At 45.5% G+C, this 17,589-nt stretch overlaps 1 protein-coding gene across 2 annotated transcripts in view; it reads left to right on the top strand.

Moving 5' to 3' along the window:
- Positions 1 to 328: 328 nt before the first annotated feature.
- FRMD1 (FERM domain containing 1) overlaps positions 329 to 17,589 on the top strand; it is a 41,384-nt gene continuing 24,123 nt past the window's right edge. For both annotated transcript variants that reach the window (XM_015623377.2, XM_015623374.2), the window contains exons 1-3: positions 329 to 436; positions 10,405 to 10,569; positions 15,324 to 15,414. In XM_015623377.2, the coding sequence (XP_015478863.1) occupies positions 10,474 to 10,569; positions 15,324 to 15,414 (187 nt within the window). In that variant the 5' untranslated portion in view covers positions 329 to 436; positions 10,405 to 10,473. The remainder of the gene's footprint in view (positions 437 to 10,404; positions 10,570 to 15,323; positions 15,415 to 17,589) is intronic.

Here is a 17,589-nt window from a genome sequence, read left to right as displayed (position 1 = left end):
CTGCACCTCTTTACGCTTTGTGCCATCTCCCCCTGCCAGCATCGCCCAGTTAACCTGGCTGCGGCACAGCCACCTGGACCGAGTCCCAGCGACTTGCAGCGGTCACTCATAATTGCAATCTCCCCTACGCAAACTTCACTGCTGCCAGTACGGTGCACGGAATACCCACCAAAACCAAAACCTCCTCTCAGCCCCGCCAGCACCCCTCACCACCGCACGCAGGGCATCAGTCCCCGCAGCTTCCCCGGCACACACGGCCGGGCCCGGCCCGCCCCCGCAGCTTCCCCTCCCCGTGTGCCGCCCAGCCTGGCCCCGCCCCAGCGCCGGTCCTCCCGCAGGGCTCCGGCGTGCGCCCGCCGCTGCCCCGCTGCCTGCCTGGGCGCTGGATGCTGCACCGGGGAGGCCGGAGGAGCTCCGCGGCGGGGGCCACCCCGCGGTGAGTCCGCGGGCTCCGCTCTCGGGACAGCGGCGAGGGGGTGTCCCAGGGCCCCCGCGTTTCCCCGGGGCCCCCGCGGCAGCGGCGGGGAGGCGGGCGCGGTGCCGGTGAGCAGCCGGGGGACAAAGGCGAGGGGGACGGGTCCCGGCTGGGAGCGGTGCGGCTGCGAGGGAGAGAGCTGCGCCCGCCGCCCGGGGCGGGGAGCGGTGCGGCGAGGGCGGCGGGACGGGGCTGCGCTGCCCGCGGAGCCGGGAGAGGCTCCGTGCTGCGGCGGCCGGTCCCGCCGCGGGGCAGCGGCTGCGAAAGTGTATTTACAACTTTGTGGCTGGATGGGCGGTGCGAGCTTCGGCCGGAGCGATCTCCGGCCGTGTCACGTTATCAGGGGGTTTTCCCGTCACAGCCGCCGCCGTGGGTGTCCCCGCCGCTCCTGGCTGCTGCTGCTCCCGGGCACACGGCGGGGACAGGAGGGAGTGGGGCTCTGGAGGAGCCCGGGGTCGTGGTAACTTATCCGTCCCTCGGCGTCGTGGTCCGGGCACCGCCGGGGGGTCTCGCTGGTGCTGGATGATGGGGTGATGCCGGGGCGGGATGAGCAATACACCGGCTGTGACGGGAGACACCCGAGGCGGCTGGCTGTGTCCCAGAGAGCTGCCGTGGGACGGATGGCACGAGTGTGGGACGCGTCCCAGCTGGTGCTCGGTTGGCCGCCACCTGCCCCGCAGGTGCCGAGGGACAGTGACAGGGACACGACCCGGCGGGTCCCCGCTCTGTGGTGCAGAACCTGGGCCGCCTCCTTCCGTGGGGCAGCCTCGGGGGAGAGGGGCTGGAGGCATCTCGTGGGGCTGGTCTGGGTGGTCTGTCAGCTGTGAGGGACTTCGGAGCACCCCTACTTGCAGGTGCGTGCCTGCGGGAGAAGGGCTGGGCGTCAGAAAGGCAAAAGTCTCCATACCTCGTTGTTTCCTCACCCCCTGGAATTCTTTTTCGGTAACGATTGGCAGGGAAAGGCTTTGGGTTTCCTGTGCTGAGAAGTCGTCATCGTCTGCATCGAGAGATGTTTCTCCCGCTGTTCGGCAGTGACAGGCTCTCAGGTTAACTCCCCTGTGGCATTTAAAATGCACATCTGTGTTTTTCCACCGCACCAGAAAAACAGCACACCGTCTGAACATTGTCCCTTCTTAGAGTACCGCTGTAATGCCTGGGCCCCGACGATAAATACTTCAAAAATGTTTTTAAAAACCCAAATCAACAAACCACAACTGTTTGAACATTGGTGACCCATTAATTTGTTTAGCTTTTTTTTATTTTTATTTTGTTCCTGGAAAATTTGGAATGACAACAGAATGCCTTGGCCTCACTGTTGTTTATTCCTCCCATTTAATTGTACAATTAAACACTCTTAATCAAAGTGTTCTGGTTTCAGCACTGGTGGTGGTGGGAGTCTATGTAGTAGCCTGTGTTTTGGCTTCAGATAGGAAGTGCCCAATCAGAAAATAATGGAATCTAAGGGGGGAGTTGTGTTTCTTGTAGAGATCACCTTAAGGAAGAAAAGAAGGGAGGAAACAAAAAAGAGTAAGACAAAAATAAGTCTTCACAATGCTGTTGAAGAATATGAGTTGTAGTGACTCTTTGCAGTGGTCTACCAAAAAATATTGTCTGTACTTTTTTTGACAGTTTCTTTTTTTCCCCCTTAGAATTTGTCTTGTTGTTAACTAGATTTCTTTCTATATGAACTCGATAAAATGGGATATACACCAGTAACACTAAAACCATGCAGATTTACGTGTGGTTTTCTCCTCTAAGCCTTCTTTTGATAGAAGTTTTTAGACCCAAGTGAGGGCCATATAATTTAGGTTTTTTTATGGGTGATCTTTTTTGGTTTTTTATTTTTTTTGTTATATTTTAGTTTGTTTTTTAAAAAATGCAAAGCTGATAGTACCTTAAGGCTACAGCACTCTTCCCTGCAGGTAAAGAGCATGTGAATCCAGTGATTAGCTCTCTATCAGCTGGCTTTTGTAGTAAAGTCGTTGCCCTACTGTTCCTCCAAAATGAGACGATGTAAATGACTTGCATGCTTACTGTGCTCCGGGGTTACACTGCTTTTCTTGCAGAAAGTCCCCTGTTACTGCGCTGCTGCTTGATTATCTTGGTGGTGTTAAGCAGTGGTACCTTAATTCGTAGTGTGTGGCTGTGCACAAGTGGTGGGCTTGTCCTAAACAAGATCCTCTGACAAGGAGGAGCTGCTCCCTGGAGAATCGTAGGAGAAGATCATTTGCTTCTTGTTAAAACATTTCTTACATTTGCCTTTTCTTTTTTTTTTTTTTCCCTCTATTTCCTCTTTTTGCACAATTCAGTATCACCTCAAAAATGCAGCACTCTGTAAGGCTGAGGGTTTTTTTGTTCTGATTATTTTCTTGTCTGTGTCTTCCCTACTGCTTTGCTAAAGTTGATGTCTGGCAGTGCTGTGTGCAGCAACTAATCAAAAAGACCCTGCTGTTTGTGTTAATTTTATCAAGGTATTGGCAGATTGGCATTTTCGCAGTTGTAGCAGAGGCAAGCTGTGTTCCAGGTGGAGTTTTATCTATTCCTTTTGTCCACTTCACATAAATCAGTATTCCTCTCTGCTCTGAATATTTTCAAGACTAGCTATACACTTGAGGGGGGAAAAGTTAGAAGCAAACTGATGCAGCAGCTGCCTGGTTAGTGTGAATATTTAGATAGTGATTCAAATGCAATGAGATCAGCAGTGGACTTTCCCCTTCCTCAGGGCTTCACAAGCCAATTTATTTTTTTTTTACGTGGTTATTACTGGTAGCAAAGCTATTCCTACTCAGAAGAATTTGTTACATTGTTAAAAAAAAAAAAAAAGTCTGTTGCTCCTTATTTGCTTGCAACTCAAGGTATTGCTTGTGAAATGATAATTATGCTTTGCTCTTTGTTTATTTAATAAATAGTTTGTAGTCTGCTGCTTCTATAACTGTTACAAGATCTTGGTGAGGCTAGAAATGAAGAAATTTTTGGACGGTTCTGCAGCAGACTTCTGGAGTCTTAGGGACACATTCCAAATCAGTCCAGCCTAGCTCAAGTGAAAAAAATACTGTCCTTGTAAAATAACTTGTGCAAAGACAGGCTTGTAGAAGAGTATCTCTCATCTGTTGTGCTTGAGGCAAGAGTATAATGGATCCCCTTGGGAGAAATCCTGTTTATAGCCTTAGTAGACTAAAAATGAAATATGTTTCCAGTTGGAGAATTAACTGATATGCTTTTGGGTCAGGAAGTGTCATGCATTTGCAATTTACACAGTATAGGTGCTTCTCTTCTGAGCTACCAGTAGAGACCAGGTCTTGCTGCTGCTCTCCTGCTCTTCCAAAGTTTCCTGACAGTTGCAATGCCTGTGAAAGAAGCCTGGCTTTTGCTTATTGTAAAGAACTTGCTGCCTGTACTTTGCTTCTCCGGTTTCCCAGAGATAGAAAAGATGAATGGTCTTTAGTAAAGATCTACGATTTACAAGGCAGAATTGCCAGGCACTGGAGTGCTAAATTGAAGTATCTGGTTTTGTTCTTACACTGGGGTCCTGGACTGGCACTGTCTTTACTGCACTCCTGGCTGTGCAAACGTATGCCCATAAATGAGATTTCCCTCAGGGTCCATCTCAAAAGAGACTTTCTGGTGTGTTTGAGAGGTGACAAGGTTGCTATTACTGAATGGCTATTCCAGCAATTCACTTCTCTTAACTTTTGCAGAATCTCATGTGATGTGTGTTGTGGATCCAGCTGAGAAAATGGAGCTTGGCATTTCTGACCAGACTTCCTTTGCAGCTGCTCTGTGTGAGGTGTAATGGATACTGAGGCTGGCTCATGCCCAATGCCATATTTTGCTGGTTCTTTCTTGTGCTTCTGCAGTTGCCTAGGCCAATTGATACCTTGAATTACCACTTACTCTTAAACTTTAATTTATGAAGAATGAGGAAAACTTGTAAGTGATTGGTATTCAATAAACAAGTCTCTTAGTAGATTATGCAGCAGTAATGAAATTCACTGTGATGGGAAACTGCATGGCAGTAGTCAGATGCAATAGGGTACATACTACTGCTTTTACCAGTCAGTGAAAAGGAAGGATCAGTTGATCCACTGATCTTGCCACAAGAAGATTGTTTGTCTTCCCAGGTATAAAAGCATGCTGGGAAGGAATTGTATACTCTAGATGCAGACTTTACTGTTTGGGTGTTCTTTAAAATGTGTACATTGCTACATTTTGCATGTAGTACTGAATAAATAATGTATTTTTAAAGCTGCCTGTTTTTGTGTACAAAAATTCAAAGCCACTTTCCATCACTTAAAAACGATGGAAAAACATAATCCCTGTGAAATCCTAATTCATCCCTTTTTGCCTGAAGCCTTTAATACTCATTGTCTGTTTCTTTCAAAGAGCTCCTGAACTCAGTTTTGTTTCAGCTAAATATTAAGTTCATAAAGTGATTTATGTTGTGCTGTTGCTGTCCTCAAAGGGAGCAAACTGCTGAGGAGTGTTTTTCTTCCCGTGGGAGAGGTGGATGGAAGCGTGGCATCTACCCTGCGTGGTGCTGCCATTGCTGCCCTGCCCTTGCACTTCCATGTGCTACAGGAGCACCTCCTTTGGTGCTCTGTCCTTTGTTAAGCATTTTTTCCTCTCCTTGAGGACTAATTAGTGCACCCAAAAACATGAGTCACTTTTATTTGGCTGCAAGAGAGTGCCACCATCCCTGGGTTAGGAGAGTTGTCCCTGTCTTTGAGCTCAAGGACTAGGGCAGCCTGCAGAGTGTCGTAGCAGCATGGTCCCAGGTTTAGGGATGGGTATCTGCAGAGTTTTGGGATGTCCCTTCTTCCTGAGCACATTGTGTGGGGGTGCAGAGCAGAAGATTTACACACACTGGAGCATGTTTCCTGTTCTGGGATTCATTTGTGCTGCTTGATGTGGGGCAGGAAGACTTTATAGCACTAAGGTGGGGAGCCTGAGCAGTCATGCCTAACTAAGAGCTGCATCTAATCCTGCAATGAAGACTAGTGAGAAGGCATTTTCCTTGCTGTTGTTAAAGCTCAGTGTCACCAAGGAGTGTTGCTTGTACAGGAAGAAAGAGACCAATGCTCAATGATTTCTCCATCTGTCACATCTGCATGGGTTCACAGCCCTGGAGTTTTTGAAGGCTTCTTGCATTGCATCTCTTGAAAAGGCCTAAAGGAAGTGTGGGGGCCAGGCCCACATCCCTGCTGTGTGAGGGGACTGTGGTCACACCTGACCAGGTGCAGAGAGCCTGCTGTGGTTACATCTCCCGTGGGCTGGATCCAGTTGTCTCTGCTGTCAGTGTTGCACCTGTCCACAGCCAAACAGCACGGGTTCTGAAATCCAGTTCTTCAAAGCACCCATGTGGCTGGGAGGTGTCTTGGTATTCCTTGCTCAGTGGCTTTGAACAGGGGTTTCCTATGAAGTAGTCTTCAGTGTTTGAAGACAGGTATGTATTCTACCCCAAAAGCAGCGTGTGGATACTGAATTTGATACCTTACCTCCCTGTGGCATCTTTGCCCTTGGATGTGTTGTGCTGGTCCTGGAATGATGCTGAGGTAGACACATTTGAAAAGTCAATGTGCTTCTGGGAATTTGCTGCAGGATGTGACCTAGTTGTCCTGACTGCTGGTCACAAGTGGCACTTTTCACATCATCTTACAGCCATGACATAAAGCTATTTAACAATCTCGTTTTCTGCCCTGACAAGCAACTTTGTTTCCGCTCCTTCCTGGCTGATGCATCTTCTCAGAGAAATTTTCATCATTGCAGGGGTTAGTCAAAGGAGGTGGGTGGAGCTTTTTAAAATTGCTGAGAAGGGCTTATACATGCCATCATGACTTCTTTTACTTGCTCAGGGCCTTTATTACTCTCTTTTGCAAATAGTACTGGTGCCCTACAGTGTGCATCTGAGGGGACAAAATACCTGGAAGGTGAGGGGAGTTTTTAGTTTTATGACTGTGTTTCATCACCAGTACAAGGCAGCCCAAGTGTGGGTTGCTGCCAAAGGCAGATTTGTTTCCAGGCAGTTGTCTGTGTGTCTTGCTGCAGGATAGCCTTGATTAAAGCTGCTTAAGCTGTTTGTGAAACTGCAGCCCAAGAGTCTAGTGTTCTTAGAAGCCTAAGACATCTCTGGATGATGTCTGGAAAATATTAAGAAGAGTCTTAATGTTTCTGGATAATTTTTGATGAGAGGCTGTAGGCCCACTGTGGCAAGGTTTTATCAGGAAGATGCTTGGTGCTTATTCTCTGTCAGTTCTAGAAAAAGCAGATGTTTTACTGTAATAAACCTTAAGGAGCATGTATCCAGGTGTTTGTGAGAGAAGCACAGAATTACCTGTGCTTTTTTCTTGATGGATAAGAACTTTGTTCTGCTTTGCTACTCTGAGTTGGTAAGTTATGGCTCGTTCATCTATTCCCTTTATCCCCTTGAGATGTGATTGTAGCTGTAGCTAGAGGCTGAAATGAGAATTAGGACCTCAGGAATAAGTTGCTGTGGTGTTATGAACTGGTGTGTAAAATACAGTGGCATTCATTACGACAACCCACATGCTGTCTGGATGAGACCTTCTTCCAGACAGTCTGTTGGTGGCAGGCCCCAAATTGAGTGTTGGCAGGACATCCTTGTGTCATTGGGTATATGGTGGGGGTGTGAGGTGTTTCAGTGAGCCATCCTGCTGGTACCTGAAGCAAAAAGCTCCTTCCTTCTCATTCAACTCTTCTTCCTCCTGTGGAGGGCTCTGCTGCTCTTACCCACCTTGCTGGGGCAAACCTCATCTGTTCCTGCTGTGACCCAGCTGAGGTTCTGGCCCTGTGCTGGGAGGCAGCTTGAGGGTCTGTGGAGAGAGGAGGGGAAGATTTAATTGAGTTTTTATGACCATGTTTGAGTTGCTTAGTGAGAGAGGGCTTGAAGTTAATGACAGGCATGTTTTCCAAAGATCCTCTGCATGTGTGTTTAGGTAAAACAAACACTGCTAAATAAGCTGTGCCACCACTCTGGACACTAATAAGCCTTCCTGTCTGATACTAGAAGTATACAAATACTGGGGACATCCCTTTGGGGTAAACAGTGCCTTTGACTGTTTTAATTGATAGACTTGCTGGGCCTTTGACCAAGCAATTACAACTCAAAATGCACTTCTGTAGGAGCTAAAACATGAAGTGATGTTATGTAAAAAAAAAAGCAACACAACAAAAACAAACAACCTGTAGAGTGTCCCAGAGGCTGATGATTGACTTCAGCTTTTATTAATTCATCTGCAGTGCATTTGCTGGAGCTTTTATGGTTTAATTGAGGTTAAGAGGTTGGAATCTGGTAAACAAAAGAATGGCATATGGGCAGTCTGAAATTGTGTATGTTTAAGTAAGAGCATTCCTTCTGGTCACTTGTTTTCATTGGGCAGTTACTCCTGACTCACAACTTTTTTTTAAAAAAAAAGTAAAGGTGTAAACATGCATTGCTAGCAAGTTAATCATTCATAATGTTTTATCACATCCTAACATACCTCTAAAGAAGAGAAGGTTGAGCTGGGCTTGTGTTTGACCTCCCCCTTCAGATTAAGGACATTTTTCTTTAACCCTTTACCTGTAGTGAGGGGGTCCACAGGCTCATTTGTTTTGAATCATAAGAAGAAAAAGGCCTTCTCTTCTGCCTTTCTCACTTCCCTGTTCTGAGAGGCCACAGCTGTTCTCTTAAAAATTCAAATGGAAATAGCAGGTGTGGGAAAAAAACTTCTCTCCAGAAACTTTTTATTATAGAGGCTGCGGGGAAGTGGGAGTCAGTTTCTTCAGCTGTCCAAAGGAATCTGTGTGCACGTGTTTGTTTTTTTATGGTCATTTTTTTGTCCTATTTTCAGTTCCATTTTGAGCCTCATTAATGTCTTCATTGGCTGTGACATCCCTCTGTGAGAGGGAACGTGTACTGGCCAGTGCAGCCGTTTGACAATTAAGATAAACCTCCTGATGCTGAAAAGTTCATACTCCATGATCTTTATGCTGTTGATAAAGTTTATGGCATGAATTACATCAGCTGGCAATAATAGTGGTGACCTGTTGCCCTCAAGTCATTCTGCAGACATCTGTAATTTATATGCAGCTGTTAATAGTGTGTAGTCCAGAGCCTGAGAGAGCATGTCAGTATAATTATTTCAATAAGAGAAGATAAATCAGGATTTTACTCTTAATATTTCAGTTAATAGCAGCTTTCACGTGTCACTTAAAGTCAAATGTTTTTTTCTCACTTGCTTTTAGTTTAGAGCAGTCTTTTTAAACCTCCTAAGTTTTGTTAAACTAAATACTTGTTCTGAAGAATACTTTAATAACATCTTTGTCTGCATTTTTTGTCTACTTCTTTCTTATAAGGAATGCTCTACATAACTTGAATCAAAAATTGCTTTATTAAGAAGCATTTTATATGCTGGCTCTGGGAGGGAGGTGCATGGAACAGCTTCTATATTTGCAAAAGGACACTCCTGGATCTATTGTGTATTTGCTTTAAAAAAATAATTTTTTTAAAAAAAAAGATGCTTGAGTACAGAGTTGAAAGGAGAGGGATAAAATCCAAGTTCTATTTGCTGTACTCTACATTATTGTTTGCTTTTCCCATCTCCCACACAAGAATTTGCTTCTGCCATAATTTTCTCCTGAACCAGGACAAGCACGATTTTAAACACAAAATGCTTTTTAAACTTATACGTGGTGCACACATGTACATGCACATACATTTATATGTGTTGTGTGTCAGCATAACATGGCCTGCTTCCCTGCCACTTGTAAGCCTTCATCTTTTATGCACTGTGGAGGGTGAAGGAAAAGCCCATGGCTCCCTTCACAGCCTGTCCCCTGAAGGTGGTCTGGGCCGTGGCTGGTGGGAGAGGGTGGCACTGCCAGAACCAGAGCATTGGGCTGCCCTTGCTGGGGTCTGTGCCTGTCCCCAGGTGTGTGGGGACTTTGGGGCAGGCACCAGGCAGCAGCACCTCTGTTGCTGTGCTGCTGGCGAGCACCCAGGTGTTGCTGGTGGAAGGGAGTCAACCCTTACATCAAATCTTGTATGGGGATGGAGTGGACCCTGTGGTTGGTGTCTTGCTGGTTTTGGTCTCTGCTGGCATTGATACCTAACCCACCCTCGAGGAGCCTCTCCCCTTCCTGATGGATTCACCTGGTGCCACAGGATGCTTCCTGAGAGGAATGCTGAGAGCAATGGAGAGGAGAGGGCTATACATAAAATGCTACAGGTTGCTAAGAAAACTGTCTCACCTAGCTGTTAAGTCAAGATGATATTGGCTACTCTGCATATGGCTGCAAAGAAAGCTTCCATCTCTTATTTCTGTTAATACCTGAACTTCAGCTGTAAGATGCTTGTGCAGGCTGGGCTCAGTCCTTGAGAGGAGGGAAGTGCTTACTTCACGAAAGGTGTTATCCAGTGGCTCAGCCTTTTGAGTTTGTGTTCCACCTCCTCCTTTGAGTTGAGCTGTAGAGGATTTCAGGCAGTGGTTTCCCAGGGATGGAGTGAGGGGGAGAACAGCACAGATGAAGTTCTCTGCACTAACTGTTGACAGTGCACTGAAATCTCTGCTTTGGGAGTGAGCAAGGTGCCTGGCTGAAGGATGGGGCACTCCCCCATGTCATGGGTGTTTTCAGGCAATGGCCCAAGGTGCCACCTGCCTTGTCACTTACATGAGTCTGGAAACCTTGAGTCTGGTTTGTTATTCCAGGGAGATCTCATTGCTTATGGCACTCTCCTGGGACTTTCAAGCTGTTTTAGAGGTTGACACTGCCTGGTTTCTGCTGTGATGCTGGTGGAAATACTGAGTGGCCCTGGAAAATGGATGACTGTTGGGAGTGTTTTTGTTTTTACATATCTCATCACACGCGTGCTGTGAGCTGCTCCCAGTGCCAACAGAAGCACGGCACTGATGCTCTCGCCTTTTCAACAGGTACATGGGATGAAGGGAGCCTGACACCTGTCTGGAGAGGAGACCCCAGCCCCTGAGGAGCTGCCCACCATGAGCAGGACACTGCTGGCAGGCAGGATGCAGCCAGAGATCCGGAGCGTCTGCGTCTTCCTGCCCACCCGCGAGCAGCTCAGCCTGGCCGTCGGGGTGAGTGGCCGGGAGGTCGCTGCATCGCGGCCACGGTTCAGTTTTGTTAACTCCCATTGTTCTCCAAAAAGCCTGGTGCTGGTCTGCTGACCAAAAGGCTATTAGCCAGCTTAGGGTAATTGGTGCTCCATTTTCTAATTGGGCAGCTTCAACTCATTTGCAGAGTTCGTTAAAAGTCATGGCTCTGTTGTAGGGTAGGGGTCTCCTCTGCTCTTTTTCTTGTTGTTATTTACTTTTTATTATCTCTGAATGGTTTTGCTGCTCATAAGAATCCAACAATTTTTTAAAAATTGAACCTGAAATACCTTAATTATTTAGCAAGTGTATCCAACGTGTAACTGTTTACTCTTGTAAAGAGACCAGCTATTCCTGGTTTTGGTAGCCTGCATATCCCTTCAAAGAGTCTAAGGCAAACAGCCATTGAGGGTGGGGCATTTTCCTTCTTCTTGAGTACTCGTACACACAGAAATATCGAGGTAAGTCGCTTCATTTCTTTGATTGCTGCCTCGAATATCTGGAAGTGTGCATGAGTGACAGCAGGGCCAGCTCAGCTGGCAGCCCAGGGGTGGCACGGTGTCTGCACAGCACGGTGCCTCTTTGTGCAATGCCGGCTGCTCCTTGAACTTGTGAGAAACTGAGCTGACAAGAGGCACTTGGCGTGCAGAGGACAAGCGAGTCTCAAAGATAAGTGCTCTCTAGTGAGCGTGTGTGCGCACTCATGTGTGGGCTGGGGAGATCTGGCTTTGTTTTGGGTAGGTTTTTTCCCCTGCTTTGGGATGAGGAGGGGGAGAAGACAGTTGAGGTGAACTGTTATTTTAAGTACTTGATTGAAACAGTGGCTTTTGAAACTATGCGTGCTAATCTTCAAAATCCGTGTCGGAATTTTCCTACCTGCTGTGTGCAAGTGTAGCGTCCTTAACTGAAACAGCCTCAAGGGCTGGATGGAATAGAGCTTGAAGAGAAAAATCTGGGACGCTCTGCTTTTAGGTTACTGGTTCAAACCCAGCCCATCCACTGCCCCAGAAGGCTTCTGCAATCTGCTGGCTTTTGTGCAAGGCAGAAAACGATGATTTAATTAAGTTCTTGGCAGCAGGTGTACAGGCCTGGGTAATGGTCTGTTTCAGCTGACCCTAAATCTCACCTTCTTATAGCTCTTATCTGGGAGGCTAAAGATGGGAGATAGCAGAGCCGGCCGGCCTGGGGGAAGGTTCAGGCTGGTGTGCAGGAGGGCAGTGAGCCAGCAGGGCTGTCACCATCACTGCTCCTCACTGTGCCTGTGCCTGAATGGAGCATGCAGCTGTTCCTTCACCACTGTGTCATGCTCTGGTAAATCATGAAAACCTGCAGTTTATTGTAAAATAAATTTGGGATGAGAAAGATTCTTAAAATTGAGTCCAGCCATAAACATTACGTTGCCAAGTCCACCACTAAACCAGGTTCCTAAATGCTACATCTGCATGTCTTTTTTAATACCTCCAAAATATTTAATAAATATAAGAAATGTTTTTTTTGCAGCTGAGGGACAGAGGAAAAGTGCTGTGTCCCCTCCTGTTCCCCTGTCCTGTCCTAGCCTGCTGCCCTTCCACAAAGCGGGGGTGCCTTGTGCATGACCACGTTGCAGAGGAATCCTCTGCAGCACCCCTTTGTGTTCCTTTTAAAAACATTCACCCTTTTAGTTTCTGATACCCCTTTCTTTCGTGTCTGGGAAATTGGGAAAGTATGTACTTGGAGATGCCTGTGTGTGAAAGGGAATAGCTGCCTGGGCCAAAACATGAGACCTCAACACGCAGTTGTGTCCTAATTGCATAGAGAGTGAAACATGACCTGTTACAGCTGGGCAAGTCACCAGAAACAGCTTTTCATTTGGCTTCTGACTTTACCACAACACTCATTCAAAACATCAACAAAAATTAAGATTTCACAGCTGGAGAGATCTTTCTGTTTTAAAGAAACATCAAGGCAATTTTCTAGTGATGTTGATAGAACCCAAATGTAATTAGCACGACCACAGATGATACTTTGTGCATTTATTAGAATAATAATGCCACTACTAAAGATTTCCAAAGCCTTTTAACCTCTTCAGTGTGGAATGCAAATACTAAACAAGCTTGCAGCTCAGTGAGGTAGGTAGGGATGGTTATCTTTCCAGCAGAATAAATTATAGATCCTTCCCATGATAAGCACAGTGTTTATGCAGGTAAGTCCTCCCTCCCCCTCCCATATGAATTCCACCCTTCCAGATAAGAGTTTACCTATATGTGTTTTATGTGGTCACATATAGATTGAAGCTTGCTCTTTAAAATGGCCTTGTCATACACCATTCACAGATAGTGGTGCTGAAGAAGGAAAAGCAGGAGCTATTTTAAATTCTCTTCCCCCACAATCAAGTATCTCTTAATTAGCTTCCATGTCTACCTTTCTGAATGTACAATGAATCTGGGGGGATGGTGAGGAGTAAAACTGCCTTCTTGGGACCAGCTGTGAACATGAGGAGAAGCAGAGCAGTGAGGGGGACTAGTGGATGCTGCAGCTTACCAGCTGTCTGTGCACTGAGGAGGACAAGGCAAAGTGGGAGAAATTTTTGGAGTGAAGGGTCTGGTGAGGTCCTGTGCGTTGGTGAATGGCAAGCATAGGTCTAAAGTCTTTCAGTTGTTCTGTGAACAGGAAAGCTGATGTTTCAAAGCATATGTACCAAGAAAAATAGATACAGGTAACCAATGCAGGTGAATATTTGTACACAGAATGACCTTGGAATTACCTTCTGTAAACTTGCACTTGATTTCACTTTGGACTAAATTTCACGTGTAAAGAAGCCCTGAGCCTGACATGGTGCAAAGCTGAGTGTCAGTGGAAGGAATGAATCATAGCATTCTGAGATCAGTCTTGGCACAGGAACCATATGCACAGGGAGGAAAGTCCAAAGAGAAGCACCCAGATGAAAAATGCAAAGGGAAGTATTGGTTGCTTTGAGCAGAGGGGAAAGTAGGAGGAGGGAGCAGCAATTGCAAGTGTAATTGGTATTGCACAGCCTTTAAGGCTGGGAGTAGAACTTGATACAGAAGGGAAGTGCCAAGAGGAGAATGGACATAGTGGTAGTAACATACCTGCTGTGCAAGAAATCTGCCTAAATCACTGTTTAGAGCTGAGTGCCACAAAACTGTCACTTGAAGTGCTCAGTTCCCTAGAATTAAGTATCTTAAAGCAGGTTTTACTTCCCTTAGGTATGAAAGCTTGCCACTTAGAAAATTCATCCCATTGTGTAGCATTTACAGAGAGTCACGTGCTGCCAGTGACTCTTTTATGTCCATAACCATTCTGGCTAGAGGTAGGTCACATCTTTCTTAGCAAATCCTTCCCAGGTAGGAGAACATGCTCAGAGCTTGCTTCTTTGGCAAAGGAGACTGCTCTGTGCCCAACTTTACCTTCCAAACGTGTGTTCTTGGTGTCTGACCAAACACTGATCTAGGTGTGAGACTGAAAGGGTGCAGTCTCACATGGAGACTCATAGTAAGACCCAGATGTGGGTTTGGGTCTTATCAGAACTGTGCGCTGCCTCCTCCCTCCTCAAAGCTTACACATGTTTGCACTGGTATAGTGCAGGCTTCAAAGCTCCTGATAAAACAGTAGTGAGTTTCTGGCTACTGATGCCTTGTCAAATAGAAGAAAATGAGTACTTAAATGACCTCCTGTTTCCCATTGTCCATGTCTAGTGACATGGTACATCCTGGGGCAGGGAGGTGAGTGCAAGCCAGTTTCTGAGGTGTGTGGCATACCTACACTTAAAGAGCCTGAAAAATAAGGATGGTGATTGGTTTGTAGGAGAGTTAAGCAGTTGACTTCTGTCCTGCCATCTTTGTTGCTCAGTAAGTAGCACTGCACCATACCCCTGCAGACAGCTGCTCCTGGCACTGCTAATCTGCATCATCCAGCAGTGGGGTAATGAAATTCCAAGGTCCTGGCCCATTTTGCAGCTGCAGCTGGCTACACCATGGCCTGAGCTGAGGTTGTCTGTGTCAGTGCTGTTCTGTTCTCCCCATCTGCTCTTTCTCTGAACTCCTTCCCCCATGCCTCTGTGGGGTTTCTGTCTGTGTCTGTGGTTTGTCTGTCAGTACTCCTGGGATGGTGTAGAGGGACAGAGGGAAATGAGGCTTTAGATGGGGACATGTTTAGTGGGGGAATCTTCCAATCATAGTACACGTCCAGGTCCAGAAGTTATCCAGAACCATGCTCCTTCTAGGGGAGTCTGTGCATTACAGGAGGCAGGGGTATTGGAAGGTCTCAGCATGCAGGGAAACAGGCAAGGGCTTAGAGGGTTTTGGTTACAGCTGCCAAAGATGAAGATGTTAATGGCTGTGTGACTAGAAGTCAGCAGGAGGCAGAACAAGCTCTTCTGTGTGGGGTACAGAACAACCACATCTCTAACCTATGAGCTACTCAAAGTCTTGTGTTTGAGTACTTTTGTTCCTGGTTCTCCTGAATGAAAACTTTTGTTTGTTTGTTTTCTTTTCTCAAAGAAGAATCTGCAAGAGAGCAGTAAACATTAATGATTATTATTCTATGATAATAGCAATAATACTGAAAACAAAGCATGTTCTCTGGTGTGGTTGTGTTTGGGTATTTGCTTCGGTACACAAAAATGTATTGGTCTACAACTCTTCTTTAGAGTTTAGAACTCTTCTTTAGAGTTGTTTAGAAGAGTTGCTCCATCCAGGTGTGTGAGCCATCTGTAATGTTGTACTGGTTGTGTCTTTCAGGTCAAAGCCACTGGACAGGAGCTCTTTCAGCAAGTTTGTGATTTAGTGAAGATTAAAGAGCCTCACTTCTTCGGCCTCAGCATTGTTAAAAGTAAGCAAACTCAATGCACGAGCAAGTGACTTGGCAAACATCCACAGACCCGCTTGTGTATTTACAGTGTGTGCATATATACACAGTGGCTGTGCCTGCGGGGGGAATTTGATTGTAATAAGGTCACAAAGTATGTAGATTATGCAGAGCCTTCCCAGAGCTCTTTTGATCTTTGGTATGTGGGCAGACAAATTGGGTAAAGGGGGGGGGCTTTTGTTCTCCACCTTTGTTCTTAGATTCCACCTCTTTGTGGGGCTTTCTTTCTCTCCTGAAGTGGGAGTTGCTAGTCAACATATTTGTTACTATATTCCAAACTATAGGTATTGAACAGGAAGTGGATTTGAAAAGGACTTTGGGGCTGAAAGTGTTACTTATCGTCTGAAGTCACACACTAAGAATGTGGCACTAGGCAGGAAATACAAATGATTGTAAAGGACTGAATGCATCTGTGGGACACACTGGGTTTTGAAATATCACATGGGAAATACAAAACTTCTTAGTCAATGAATTAAATTCCAGTTTGCTTGGTCTTATGGCTTAGTATTAGCCAGGAATTGGTGTTAAGATGATGCCTTAAAGAAGCAAATTGATGTAAGAGATCATATTTCTGATGTGGTGTAAGCATTGGCATTCCTTCCCACACCCCAGCTCTTAGTAATTAGAAATGGATAGGTTGTCTTGTTTAGCTTCTTTCTCCCTCAGTACCAAAAGCACTGAAAGACTTGTCTCTCCTCCAGAAACTTTTTTCAAGTGTGTTATTTACTACTGCAGTTCTAGATATTTCATTGAAATTACAGTAGTCTTTTAAAAGTCTTTCTAAATAATGTTTCTTTTGCCTCTTTATAAATATGTAGGATAAAATAAGGGTTTTTTTCCTAAGTTTGTCTCATTTCCTTTATGCTCTCATTCTGGAAGAACTGCTTTTTTTGAGTGCAGCATTCAAACTGAGAGGAACATAAGCTTTTTATCTCCATAAGGTTTGCAGAGTCTCCAAGAGATTCCTTAAACCTAATAAACCTGTGCTTTAAACCAGCACAAGTTTTTTTTTAATGAGAGGAGACCTGAATGCTCTTAACTTTTTTCACAAATCATCTGTGTTTGAGTCCTTTTTGTGACATTTTTTAACACCAGGTTTTGCGTATTCCACTTACAGGGCATCTTGGCTGAAATTGGAACCCTTGTCCTCTCCTGTAAGACAGGGCAAATTTCATTCCTTTTTTCTTGGAATTCTTGTCTTGCTCTTCCCCTGTTTCTTTCACTTTTTCCCCCCTTCATATATTTTTTATTTCATTTTTTCCATACCCTGCTTTTTCCTTCCTTCACACCTTTTCTGTGAAGCAGTTTGCTTCACCCTGTCAAGCACAGGAGTTCTGGTCACAAAATACCCTGTTGTGGCAGATGCTTTTCAACCTGTTGGAAATGCATTGTAACCACTCATCCCAAAGAGCATAATAGAGCATAATAAATGTTCTGGCTAGACTTTAGAGTATATTGTCCACAGCTTTAAGTGGAAATAGTCTTCTTACTTCATGAAAGTACTCTTCCTTTTTATAGCAGCTAATTCTTCCAGAAAGCTCTTAATAAGTCAAGGAAAAGAGTTGCAAGAGTGCAATAGCCAGAATTAATATCTCTTTTTTGTTTGTTTCGGGGGTTGGTTATTTGCTTTCCTGAAAGGAAATACTACCTCTGTTCCACAACTTGGTTTCTCTCCTCCTTGTTTTGGTCAACAGACTGTGGTAGCTGAGGTCTTGCTTCTATAGCAAATGTAGCACTTTGAGTCTGGAATTTGAAACTAGTCTTTAAGGCATTGCCTGCCTGTCAGGGATTTTTGACTTCACAACAAGCTATCATCTCAAAAAAGGAAGATCTCAGGTCAGGTTGTGGGGAGGCCTGGGTAAGTTTTGCATTCTCAAGGTTGCCTTGTGGGTGCTTAAGTTGACTGCCTTGCTTGAGTGGCAAGTCAGTGTGCACCCCACAGATGCGCTGAAAGGGAGGCCTGGGCCTGGTCTGTCAGGAGAGGCTGAGCTAGGTATCCAAAAAATGGAGAGAAAGCATTTTTGAGCAAGGTAATCCTCTCCATGAAGCTTTCACCTCTGTGCTGCAGCTTCAAGAAGACTTTTTTTTTTAAAAAAAGACACCCTGTTTTAATGATAATATCTTTCCCAGTTTCTTAGT

The sequence above is a fragment of the Parus major genome, chromosome 3, assembly GCF_001522545.3.
Source record: "Parus major isolate Abel chromosome 3, Parus_major1.1, whole genome shotgun sequence".
NCBI lineage: Eukaryota > Metazoa > Chordata > Aves > Passeriformes > Paridae > Parus > Parus major.
Note: the sequence above shows the minus strand (reverse complement) of the source record. Positions and strands in the feature narration are given on the sequence as shown.